Source organism: Haliotis rufescens, unplaced genomic scaffold (assembly GCF_023055435.1).
Source record: "Haliotis rufescens isolate VD_foot unplaced genomic scaffold, xgHalRufe1.0.p SCAF_1, whole genome shotgun sequence".
Classification (NCBI taxonomy): domain Eukaryota; kingdom Metazoa; phylum Mollusca; class Gastropoda; order Lepetellida; family Haliotidae; genus Haliotis; species Haliotis rufescens.
Window position 1 is genome coordinate 71,417,670 of NW_025963779.1, and position 13,327 is coordinate 71,430,996.

Sequence of the window (13,327 nt, forward strand, 5' to 3'; positions counted from 1 at the left end):
GAGACAGAGACAGACAGAGACAGAGATAGACAGAGACAGACAGAGACAGACAGACACAGAGACAGACAAAGACATTGACAGAGACAGAGACAGAGACAGACAGACAGAGACAGAGACAGACAGAGACAGAGACAGACAGAGACAGAGACAGAGACAGACATTGACAGAGACAGAGACAGAGACAGACAGACAGAGACAGAGACAGACAGAGACAGACAGACAGAGACAGACAGAGACAAAGACAAAGACAGAGACAGAGACAGAGACAGAGACAGACAGACACAGAGACAGACAAAGACATTGACAGAGACAGAGACAGACAGAGACAGAGACAGACAGAGACAAAGACAGAGACAAAGACAGAGACAAAGACAGATACAGAGACAGAGACAGACAGAGACAGACAGAGACAGACAGAAACAGAGACAGAGACAGACAGAGACAAAGACAAAGACAGAGACAGACAGAGACAGAGACAGAGACAAAGACAGAGACAGACAGAGACAGACAGAGACAGACAGAGACAGAGACAGAGACAGAAACAGACAGAGACAGAGACAGAGACAGAGACAAAGACAGAGACAGAGACAGAGACAGAGACAAAGGAATATACTATGCACAAATGTATTGTAAATGAACGTGGTTTTCGTCATCGTGGGAATTACGGGGACACTATATCGTTGTGATGTAAAACAACATTTTTCACTCACTATGTGAGCGTAGTGTAAAACAACAGTTTCTCACGCACTATATGAACGTTGTGTAAAGCAACAATATCTCACTCACTATATGAACGTGGTATAAAACAACAGTTTTTCACTCACTATACCGTCTACTTTGTGATGGGTTCGAATCCCGGACGGGACTCTACCAAAAAAAGTACGAGAATCTGTACTTCACTCAGAAAGTGTTACCCCAAATATAACATTTGTTACATTTGACCACTTTCTAAATGGCATTGTGTGTTCATACTTTGTGATGATTTTCAGTTGGACCGATTCTGATTAGTGGTGCAGGGGTGCCGATTTGGCTGATCATCCTGCTTATCCTCCTCATCCTCCTCATCATACTGATCATCATCTGCTGCTGCTGCTATCGCAAGAAGAAGGATCGGGGAGCGTACAGAGGTAGACCTTTCATTATTTAACATTTCAAATGGTGTTGTCCCACCCATTTTCTCTGGTTGGTTTGTTAGTAGAGCTTTCGCTCGCCACGACGAACAGGTCAGGTACGATTTCCAACATTAATACTCTGTGATAAACCAAGTCCTGATATCCTACTCCACGATATGGCTCCTATATATCTAAACGCCGTCACATTTCTCGTTAACATTTTTCATTAAATGCTGTGGAAAAACGATTTCTTGTCTCCCTGCAATTTTCATTCACGAAGACTAGTATACGTCTAAGATCCACACGTTTACTTCGAAATACTTGATACAAGATATTTGTTGAGAATAAAGATCTTTTCTGAGCAACACATGCATTAATAACGACACGATTGTCTTGAAAGAATGTAATAATTCTTGACAGAAAAAACAAGTCGAAACAAGTCAGTCCTATTTATATTGATACAGCATAGTCCCATTAAATAATATTAATACATTTTGGAAGGTAAACATTTATGTGAGAACATTGTACACTTGTTACATTTGTTAGTATTATTTTGCACCCGATGAAGGTATCTTTATGCTTCGTATTACTGATGATAGATCTTTGACTCGGCTAGGTTTTACAATTCAAATGTATGTTGTGTAAAAATGTCCCCTTTTGTATGCGGGCTTATAACTGCAGCTCATAAACAAGCTCATTTGGCTGCCGTAGCATTTGATATTCATTGTGTGTCTGATTTTCAGTGTACGCCATCGAGAAGGACACTATCTACTTACACCCGGACAAGGATATTGAGGATCATAAATTCCAGAATGTCACAAGCATAGAGTGAGTATATAGTGTCTAAAGAGTATACATTGTGCGAATTAAATAGAGAGCGATTATATCCTCTGAAAGAGAGAGCATTGCACGAACAGGGAGAGAGAAAGCATTGTACGAAAAGGGAAAGAGAGACAGAGGGTGGAGAGAGGGCATTGTACGAATATGGAGAGAGGGAGGGAGGGCATTGTACGGATGGAGAGAGTATGCATTTTCGGTGGTCCATTCATATAGTTTTCACCGACATATGTTGCGTGTTACACCCAATGGAATCCATTTCAGCGGATAATCGAGACGGCTTATTTCCTAGCGTTGACGTTTCCAACTCACAGGAAAAGATCATTAGGATGCCTATGCGTTAGATGTAATCAATTAACCTTCATCCCTGCCCGTTCCCCGTGTAGAAAGATGTTCTGCTTGCAGGCCTGAAGGAGACGAATCTCTGAAGAAACGTCTCAACCCAAACTATGACCTCAGTGATGACGACATGGACTCGCTAGACGGTTATGCTGGAGGTAAATTCAACGCCGCGTACTTCAGCGATGACGCGTCTTTTGTAGGACAGTATGCAACTAGAGCAAGTCAAGATCTTTGAAGACGTTGTGTTGATACTTTAAAAACATATCAACGTACTTGGCTGCTCAACTAAACAGGCCGATTCGGCCGCTTTGGGAACCACTGACGAAACGTCTTTAACGAATCAACCTTATTTCTAAATCAACTTTATATTTACATATTCGGGTACCAAGTCAACATATTTGGCTACCAAAACAACTTCTGTATGGACACCAAATCATCTTCATATTTTGCATGTTTGGCTATGATTTTAGTCAGGATTACACACTGGATGTAAGAACTCACTTATTTATTCTTTTGCAAACAAAACACATTCACATCAAACAAAGTATACTTTGAGCATATTCATTACTTTCAACAAAAAGTTGAAGCCATTAAATCGTCTCTTTGCGATTCTTTCTACGTAGATGGGAGTCGACGTTTCGTTTTCATGTTCCTTTACACAATTAGTCCACTAAGTGATGCATTTGATAATTGACGTTTGTTTTCATCGCCATTACCATTCCAACAGTATATACATTTCTCTGAGATGTAGGAAGTCCATGCCCATATCACTATTTTGTATTCCGACATCTTGCATCCTGCATATGTTGAGGTATTCCACAATGAATCCTGTGATCGAGATAAACATGAATAATGTATAAAATAACACTTGTTTACCGGCCTCGAGTTGAACAGGATATGGTTAAACACGATTGAACACGAAACAGAACTTGAGAGACACCAGCCAAAGAGTATACCACTTAATACAAAACAACGTTTTTACATTTAGTCTAGTTGGCAGAAATAAACACTTTTAGGGGTACTGATATATTGTAATATAGTTATATTGATAATTTGAAAAAATATTACATTGCAAGTTACAGATGCACAATACACTAGTTTTATTTGCTTCTACACAATCACAACAAACACAATTCGATAATTACCAATACATGTATGTCCTTGCACAAAACGTTTTTCTAAACAAACCTGACGATCTGAACAATATGATTTTCCTATAAATGTTCTATGTTCCATTTTCTTTCAGCACTTGTCCCAGGTATTTTTTGTTGTAAACTTATATACGGTAGTTTTATGTTGCCGACATGCATATGCTGTAGTATCATTTGTCAAACCTGTTGAACTTTAAATGCCTTTGTCTTAAACAAAGATGAAATGCACAAATACAGTATATACATGTAATGCATTAAAGTATATGCATGTAGAAAGTCGCAACTCACATCTTGTTTGCATTCACTAAATTTCAAACACAAGTGTATATATTTTATTTCATCAGGCCATCAGATCAACTAGCTCCAAGTAGTATACAAGTCTTGGAACAGAAACGCAGACAGCCGGCTTGTCCACATTTAATGGACATGTGGGACCCACTAAGTGGTATTCAGGAAAGAATTCTCATCTGAATAATCCAAATGTGGTGATCAGTTTTCAGCAATATGAAAAAGATATTGTCGTACGTCCGAATATTCCGGTGCTAATATTCTCTTACCATATTCCAAAGAACATTATTATACCAAATACATTTCTAATATACTTGTTGAAATAAAACATTTAGAGTATTTTACTTTTTTGTATAAACAATTTTTCCATAATGTGCCTGTTGATCCAATGCCTATGATTCTGTCCTGGGGATGCTTTGAATATTGTCTGTCGTGTTCATTGTATTCCAAAGAAGGTAATTGTATTTTAAGATTAAAAGATCCGGTTTAGAATTGGTCTTCAGCAACCCACATTTGTCGTAAGAGGCGGCTAATCGGAACGGGTGGTGAGGTTCGCTGACTTGGTTGATCTATGTCATCGTATCCCAATTACAAAGACCGATGTTTATGATGTCAGTCATTGGATTGTCTGGTTCAGACTCGATTATTTACAGACCGCCGCCATACAGCTGTAATATAGACGAGTGTGGCGTTAAGCAACAAACAAACAAAACAAGTAGCTTAGTGTATTAGTTTAGGCTGTCACCCCTTTGTCTTAGTTAACACTAGGTAATTCTATGTAATTTGCTTATAGATAGTCACAGAATGCTGTTTGGTTGCACACTTGTCAGTAGATGTTATGCTTAGAGCAGGACCATCACATGTGTCCACTCCCCTGCAGTATAGTTTGTCCATTATTATCAGCTCAATATATACTTTATGTACCGTTTCTGCTGATTTACAGCATGTTTCACTATGTTTCAATGCTATCTCCAGGTGTACATCTTACAGCTCCTGCTGTTTACCTCTTATACTCATAATTACATTGTTGTGTTTACACTGCCATCTTGTTAACGATATGCCCTCCGTGTATATATAGTGTTATTTATTACAGTACACGTGCGAAAGGTGTTAACCAAATGGTGACGATATGAACTTGTTTGTTTTTTGTTTCATTTTAGTTCATTGTGCAGTATTACTAACTATATAAGTGTATTTTCATGCTAAAGGTATCTGATTATATGTACAGCTCACGTCTATAGTTTTTTTAATTATGACACTTCTATACCTTTTCCCGAATAAAACAATTTTACAGAGCTTGAGTTTATTCCATATGGACAAAAAGTATGATATTGTGATTGTACACGGATGTGTTGTAGGACTAAATGTGAAACGTAAAGTGGGTTAGCTTATATTATTTGCTCACATTGTATGGGCAGTGACTATTCCTTTGGTGTTTGTTGCATCCGATAGCAGCAAGGTCGGAAAAACACATGAAGTTTATAAACAAAACAAAGCACTGAAATGACACAAACATGTCTATCTCAATAAGGGTTAACATGGACGAATTGTGAGGTGAGGTGAAATGGGGTTTAACGTCGCGTCCAAGACTATTGCAGTTATATAGCGACGTGCATGCACGTGTGTGTGTGGCTGCTTGAACTAGTCCGGACTAGTCCGGACTGATGCCAATTTATAGTTTAACATGAATACCCCACTCAGACACAGTATACTGACTACTGATAACCTTACACTCTGACACTGCATGGCCACGGAGGACAAACATAACCTCACTCTCTGACACTGTATGGCCACGGTGGACCAACATAACCTTACACTCTGACATTGCATGACCACGGTGGACCAACATAACCTCACAGTCCGACACTGCATGGCCACCTCGGACCAACATAGCCTCACACTCTGACACTGCATGGCCACGGTGGACCAACATAACCTCACAGTCCGACACTGCATGGCCACGGTGGACCAACATAACCTCACACTCTGACACTGTATGGCCACGGTGGACCAACATAACCTCACAGTCTGACACTGCATGGCTAAGGTGGACCAACATAACATCACACTCCGACACTGCATGACCACGGTGGACCAACATAACCTCACTCTCTGACACTGTATGGCCACGGTGGACCAACATAACCTCACACTCTGACACTGCATGGCTACGGTGGACCAACATAACATCACGCTCCGACACTGCATGGCCACGGTGGACAAACATAACCTCACTCTCTGACACTCTATGGCTACGGTGGACCAACATAGCCTCACAGTCTGACACTGCATGGCCACGGTGGACCAACATAGCCTCACAGTCTGACACTGCATGGCTACGGTGGACCAACATAACCTCACACTCTGACACTGCATGGCTACGGTGGACCAACATAACATCACACTCCGACACTGCATGGCCACGGTGGACCAACATAACCTCACTCTGACACTGCATGGCCACGGTGGACCCACATAGCCTCACAGTCTGACACTGCATGGCCACGTTGGACCAACATAGCCTCACTCTCTGACACTGTATGGCCACGGTGGACCAACATAGCCTCACAGTCCGACACTGCATGGCCACGGTGGACCAACATAACCTCACTCTCTGACACTGTATGGCCACGGTGGACCAACATAACCTCACACTCTAACACTGTATGGCCACGGTGGAACAACATAGCCTCACAGTCTGACACTGCATGGCCACGGTGGACCAACATAACCTTACACTCTGACACTGTATGGCCACGGTGGACCAACATAACCTCACAGTCTGACATTGCATGGCCACGGTGGACCAACATAACCTTACACTCTGACACTGTATGACCACGGTGGACCAACATAACCTCACTCTCTGACACTGTATGGCCACGGTGGACCAACATAACCTCACACTCTGACACTGCATGGCTACGGTGGACCAACATAACATCACACTCCGACACTGCATGACCACGGTGGACCAACATAACCTCACTCTGACACTGCATGGCTACGGTGGACCAACATAGCCTCACTCTCTGACACTGTATGGCCACGGTGGACCAACATAACCTCACAGTCGGACACTGCATGGCCACGGTGGACCAACATAACCTCACTCTCTGACACTGTATGGCCACGGTGGACCAACATAACCTCACACTCTGACACTGTATGGCTACGGTGGACCAACATAGCCTCACACTCTGACACTGCATGGCCACGGTGGACCAACATAACCTCACACTCTGACACTGCATGGCTACGGTGGACCAACATAGCCTCACAGTCTGACACTGCATGGCCACGGTGGACCAACATAGCCTCACAGTCTGACACTGTATGGCCACGGTGGACCAACATAGCCTCACACTCTGACACTGCATGGCTACGGTGGACTAACATAGCCTCACAGTCTGACACTGCATGGCCACGGTAGACCAACATAGCCTCACAGTCTGACACTGCATGGCCACGGTGGACCAACATAACCTCACACTCTGACACTGCATGGCCACGGTGGACCAACATAACTTCACACTCCAACACTGTATGGCCATGGTGGACAAACATAGCCTCACACTCTGACACTGCATGGCCACGGTGGACCAACATAACCTCACAGTATGACACTGTATGGCTACCGTGGACCAACATAACCTCACACTCTGACACTGCATGGCTACGGTGGACCAACATAGCCTCACAGTCTGACACTGCATGACCACGGTGGACCAACATTACCTCACGCTCTGACACTGCATGGCTACGGTGGACCAACATAACATCACACTCCGACACTGTATGGCCACGGTGGACCAACATAACCTCACTCTGACACTGCATGGCCACGGTGGACCAACATAGCCTCACAGTCTGACACTGCATGGCCACGGTGGACCAACATAGCCTCACTCTCTGACACTGTATGGCCACGGTGGACCAACATAGCCTCACAGTCCGATACTGCATGGCCACGGTGGACCAACATAACCTCACTCTCTGACACTGTATGGCCACGGTGGACCAACATAACCTCACACTCTAACACTGTATGGCCACGGTGGAACAACATAGCCTCACAGTCTGACACTGCATGGCCACGGTGGACCAACATAACCTTACACTCTGACACTATATGGCCACGGTGGACCAACATAGCCTCACAGTCTGACACTGCATGGCCACGGTGGACCAACATAACCTCGCTCTCTGACACTGTATGGCCACGGTGGACCAACATAACCTCACAGTCTGACATTGCATGGCCACGGTGGACCAACATAACCTCACTCTCTGACACTGTATGGCCACGGTGGACCAACATAACCTCACAGTCTGACATTGCATGGCCACGGTGGACCAACATAACCTTACACTCTGACACTGTATGGCCACGGTGGACCAACATAACCTCACAGTCTGACACTGCATGGCTACGGTGGACCAACATAACCTTACACTCTGACACTGCATGGCTACGGTGGACCAACATAGCCTCACTCTCTGACACTGTATGGCCACGGGGGACCAACATAACCTCACAGTCGGACACTGCATGGCCACGGTGGACCAACATAACCTCACAGTCTGACACTGCATGGCTACGGTGGACCAACATAACATCACACTCCGACACTGCATGACCACGGTGGACCAACATAACCTCACTCTCTGACACTGTATGGCCACGGTGGACCAACATAACCTCACACTCTGACACTGCATGGCTACGGTGGACCAACATAACATCACACTCCGACACTGCATGACCACGGTGGACCAACATAACCTCACTCTGACACTGCATGGCTACGGTGGACCAACATAGCCTCACTCTCTGACACTGTATGGCCACGGTGGACCAACATAACCTCACAGTCGGACACTGCATGGCCACGGTGGACCAACATAACCTCACTTTCTGACACTGTATGGCCACGGTGGACCAACATAGCCTCACACTCTGACACTGCATGGCCACGGTGGACCAACATAACCTCACACTCTGACACTGCATGGCTACGGTGGACCAACATAGCCTCACAGTCTGACACTGCATGGCCACGGTGGACCAACATAACCTCACAGTCTGACACTGTATGGCCACGGTGGACCAACATAGCCTCACACTCTGACACAGCATGGCTACGGTGGACCAACATAGCCTCACACTCTGACACTGCATGACCACGGTGGACCAACATTACCTCACGCTCCGACACTGCATGGCTACGGTGGACCAACATACCCTCACACTCTGACACTGTATGGCAACGGTGGACCAACATAGCCTCACACTCTGACACTGTATGGCTAAGATGGACAAACATAACCTCACACTCTGACACTGTATGGCCATGGTGGACCAACATAACCTCACACTCTGACACTGTATGGCAACGGCGGACCAACATAGCCTCACACTCTGACACTGTATGGCTACGGTGGACCAACATAACCTCACACTCTGACACTGTATGGCCACGGTGGACCAACATAACCTCACACTCTGACATTGTATGGTGACGGTGGACCAACATAGCCTCACACTCTGACACTGTATGGCTACGGTGGACCAACATAACCTCACACTCTGACACTGCATGACCACGGTGGACCAACATAACCTCACACTCTGACACTGTATGGCCACGGTGGACCAACATAACCTCACACTCTGGCACTGCATGGCCACGGTGGACCAACATAACCTTACACTCTGACACTATATGGCCACGGTGGACCAACATAACCTCACTCTCCGACACTGCATGGCCACGGTGGACCAACATAACCTCACAGTCTGACACTGCATGGCCACGGTGGACCAACATAACTTCACACTCTAACACTGTATGGCCATGGTGGACCAACATTACCTCACACTCTGACACTGCATGACCACGGTGGACCAACATAACCTCACTCTCTGACACTGTATGGCCACGGTGGACCAACATAGCCTCACAGTCTGACACTGCATGGCCACGGTGGACCAACATAATCTCACTCTCTGACACTGTATGGCTACGGTGGACCAACATAACCTCACAGTCCGACACTGCATGGCCACGGTGGACCAACATAACCTCACACTCTGACACTGTATGGCCACGGTGGACCAACATAACCTCACAGTCCGACACTGCATGGCCACCTCGGACCAACATAGCCTCACACTCTGACACTGCATGGCCACGGTGGACCAACATAACCTCACAGTCCGACACTGCATGACCACGGTGGACCAACATAACCTCACACTCTGACACTGTATGGCCACGGTGGACCAACATACCCTCACAGTCCGACACTGCATGGCCACCTCGGACCAACATAGCCTCACACTCTGACACTGTATGGCCATGGTGGACCAACATAACCTCACACTCTGACACTGTATGGCCATGGTGGACCAACATAACCTCACACTCTGACACTGTATGGCAACGGCGGACCAACATAGCCTCACACTCTGACACTGTATGGCTACGGTGGACCAACATAACCTCACACTCTGACACTGTATGGCCACGGTGGACCAACATAACCTCACACTCTGACACTGTATGGCAACGGTGGACCAACATAGCCTCACACTCTGACACTGTATGGCTACGGTGGATAAACATAACCTCACACTCTGACACTGCATGACCACGGTGGACCAACATAACCTCACACTCTGACACTTTATGGCCACGGTGGACCAACATAACCTCACACTCTGGCACTGCATGGCCACGGTGGACCAACATAACCTTACACTCTGACACTATATGGCCACGGTGGACCAACATAACCTCACTCTCCGACACTGCATGGCCACGGTGGACCAACATAACCTCACAGTCTGACACTGCATGGCCACGGTGGACCAACATAACTTCACACTCTAACACTGTATGGCCATGGTGGACCAACATTACCTCACACTCTGACACTGCATGACCACGGTGGACCAACATAACCTCACTCTCTGACACTGTATGGCCACGGTGGACCAACATAGCCTCACAGTCTGACACTGCATGGCCACGGTGGACCAACATAATCTCACTCTCTGACACTGTATGGCTACGGTGGACCAACATAACCTCACAGTCCGACACTGCATGGCCACGGTGGACCAACATAACCTCACACTCTGACACTGTATGGCCACGGTGGACCAACATAACCTCACAGTCCGACACTGCATGGCCACCTCGGACCAACATAGCCTCACACTCTGACACTGCATGGCCACGGTGGACCAACATAACCTCACAGTCCGACACTGCATGGCCACGGTGGACCAACATAGCCTCACACTCTGACATTGCATGACTACGATGGACCAATATAACCTCACACTACTCCTTTAACCACTGAAGACCCTCCATAGACCATGCCCCCTCCTAACAAACCCTGAGTTATAGCTTTATATTTATTATATTGACTGAGATAAAGCGTTTGGAAAGCCTGAGAGAAGAATATGCGATTTATACTTGAAGACAGGTCAAAGGCATATAGGTGTGGTGTGAAAGATTCATTACGTTTCTTGTCAAACAAGCTACATGTGACAAGTTGAACGCGGATTTCTGTTTTCGGCTGTGAAAATGTGAATATAAACAGAAATGAGTAACATCGATTTCTTTTAGATGTGTTCTGTAGACTTTTCCAAGAAGAAAACACACCCTTCAAGTTAAATTTTGCAGTTTTCTCTTCGTTTCCGGAAAGTAACATTAAATTTATCGATTGTGAAATTTTCGGTCCAGTCGCTCGTAATTACTAATAATGAAAAATACTAGATATACGCATTCTAGGAACAATTATTTTTTATCGGAGAAAGTTATGAAAGAATAATTACAGATCATGTGAATGTTGTAACTGGAATATAACAATAAAACAAAAACACAAAGATCTATGAATTAACAACAAAAGCAACAAAACCCTTTCCATAGCCACAAGAAATATTTGCTGAAGGCAGAGTCGATTTTCGATTTGGCCTGTGTAATGGGCAAGTGTTTATGAATCACTATCAAGTAGAAATGATGCCAGGTGTTCGCGAAAAGGTTTTATCCCGCCACATCGATGGCACTTGTTACAAACACACGGGACAAGTCAAAATAGGGAGTTGTATCGGACATTCTTTTTGTCACAGATGCGTCCACTACAAAACGCCGGGAAAGCTTTACTGCGGCATTGAATGTTGTGAACTAAATATAAAACTTCTGGGCAAGAGTCACATGATGCTCTTTGAAATCTTTGTGGGAAGAACATGATCGATTGTACCTCAAAATCAATGAAATAAGGAAACCAATGTCTGGAGCTGCTGGAATATTGCTCGAAAGTTGAAGTCATCTCTTGTGTCATAGTTTTGTGGAGAGTTTCTTTGTCACGCTGAATCTTTCTGCACATATCTAAATATGAAACAGGCAAGGTGGTCTCGCTTGTCTCCTTTATTTCTAGTTCAGGTGGGTAAATCAGTGGACGAAAATTGGCTATTTGATGCTTATTAAACGATATGCTATTATCAATATAACTGACGCTTACGTTAAACATCTTGGCCAAATTACCTTGTTTTGACTTTGCCAATCCGAGCAGAAATTCCGTTTCATATGCAAGGGAATATAAAAAGAAGGAAACCTGTAGAAATAGTATCACATACGTCCATCCTAATTCAACATTTCCAACTCCAGAAAGTAATTAAATTGGTCTCGTTTACCTGCCGAAACAGATTCCATTGTGTGTAAAAAGTAAAATAGCGATTAAATTATGTTATTGGATCACTGGACATCAGTGATAACACTAGGTGTTTGCGGAAAGGGTAAGCATGTCGGTAGTAAAAACATTCAGGTACCTTGGCAGCCTTTCATAGGAAGAAACTGCCAGCCTAGCAAGGACTTGAATTTCAGGATCGTCACCCTGGTGACAAAACTGAATCCCGGTCGAACCAATATGGGGTTTCACATTTCCTTGGAAATTAACAATCCGACATACTAGGATTCGAACCTGTCGAACCCGCGAAAAGAGCAAGCCTGTCCTGCTCTACAGGTAGTACGCATCAATCACACAATTTTCATTAAAAACAAGTGTTTGTCTAATGCCTAAACCCTCACCCAGCAATGCTCCTTCCATATCGCCTGTAAACGATTGCGTCTGGACCGGACAATTCAGGGATCAGTATCATAAGCAATGCCACGCTGTCAACCAAGGACACCAAGCATGACCACCAGAGTCATCAAAGTAAGTGCCTGTGATTAAGCTGGGTGTGAAACTCCCTGTAAAGGTCATAGTATGGGATAACACCGCACAAGCAACGTGTCGTATTTAGTACATGCCTCTGAATGTCCACCATACCATTTCTGGAATGAATTGACCTGGTCTTTGCTGTGAAATACGGATCGAAAAGCTTAGTTTCGACATGAAGGGGAAACTCACGATGTGAAACGCTTTTCCATCCAAACAAGTTAACACCTTTAGCGTTAATTGACAATCAGTTCACTTGTGTAGCATTTAGGTAGCCTGATGGCGCCATAAACAAAACACTGGACGTATATACAACAATTATGATACAAATAATGTCTACACTAATACAATCTGAGCAGTAATATC

General features: G+C 44.8%; 3 protein-coding genes across 8 annotated transcripts in view; 1 reads left to right on the forward strand and 2 right to left on the reverse strand.

The window, feature by feature from the left end:
* Positions 1–5,026, forward strand: part of LOC124139699 (neural cell adhesion molecule L1-like protein) — a 28,244-nt gene extending 23,218 nt beyond the window's left edge. For 5 of the 6 annotated variants that reach the window (XM_046506973.2, XM_046506974.2, XM_046506972.2 and 2 more), the window contains exons 12-14: positions 990–1,127; positions 1,856–1,940; positions 2,355–5,026. In XM_046506973.2, coding sequence (XP_046362929.2) covers positions 990–1,127; positions 1,856–1,940; positions 2,355–2,526 — 395 coding nt within the window. In that variant the 3' untranslated portion in view covers positions 2,527–5,026. The remainder of the gene's footprint in view (positions 1–989; positions 1,128–1,855; positions 1,941–2,354) is intronic. The other variant, XM_046506975.2, reaches the window with a different exon arrangement.
* LOC125372078 lies at positions 4,573–6,314 on the reverse strand. The gene is made up of 2 exons (XM_048381033.1): positions 5,462–6,314; positions 4,573–4,604 (listed from the first exon to the last, which is right to left on the reverse strand). Exons 1-2 carry the CDS (start codon positions 6,312–6,314, stop codon positions 4,573–4,575), a joined length of 885 nt encoding a protein of 294 aa, XP_048236990.1.
* A 401-nt stretch (positions 6,315–6,715) lies between these two features.
* LOC125372087 lies at positions 6,716–7,696 on the reverse strand. The gene has a single exon (XM_048381044.1). The coding sequence runs from the start codon at positions 7,694–7,696 to the stop codon at positions 6,716–6,718; it is 981 nt and encodes a 326-aa protein (XP_048237001.1).
* Between the last annotated feature and the right edge of the window lie 5,631 nt (positions 7,697–13,327).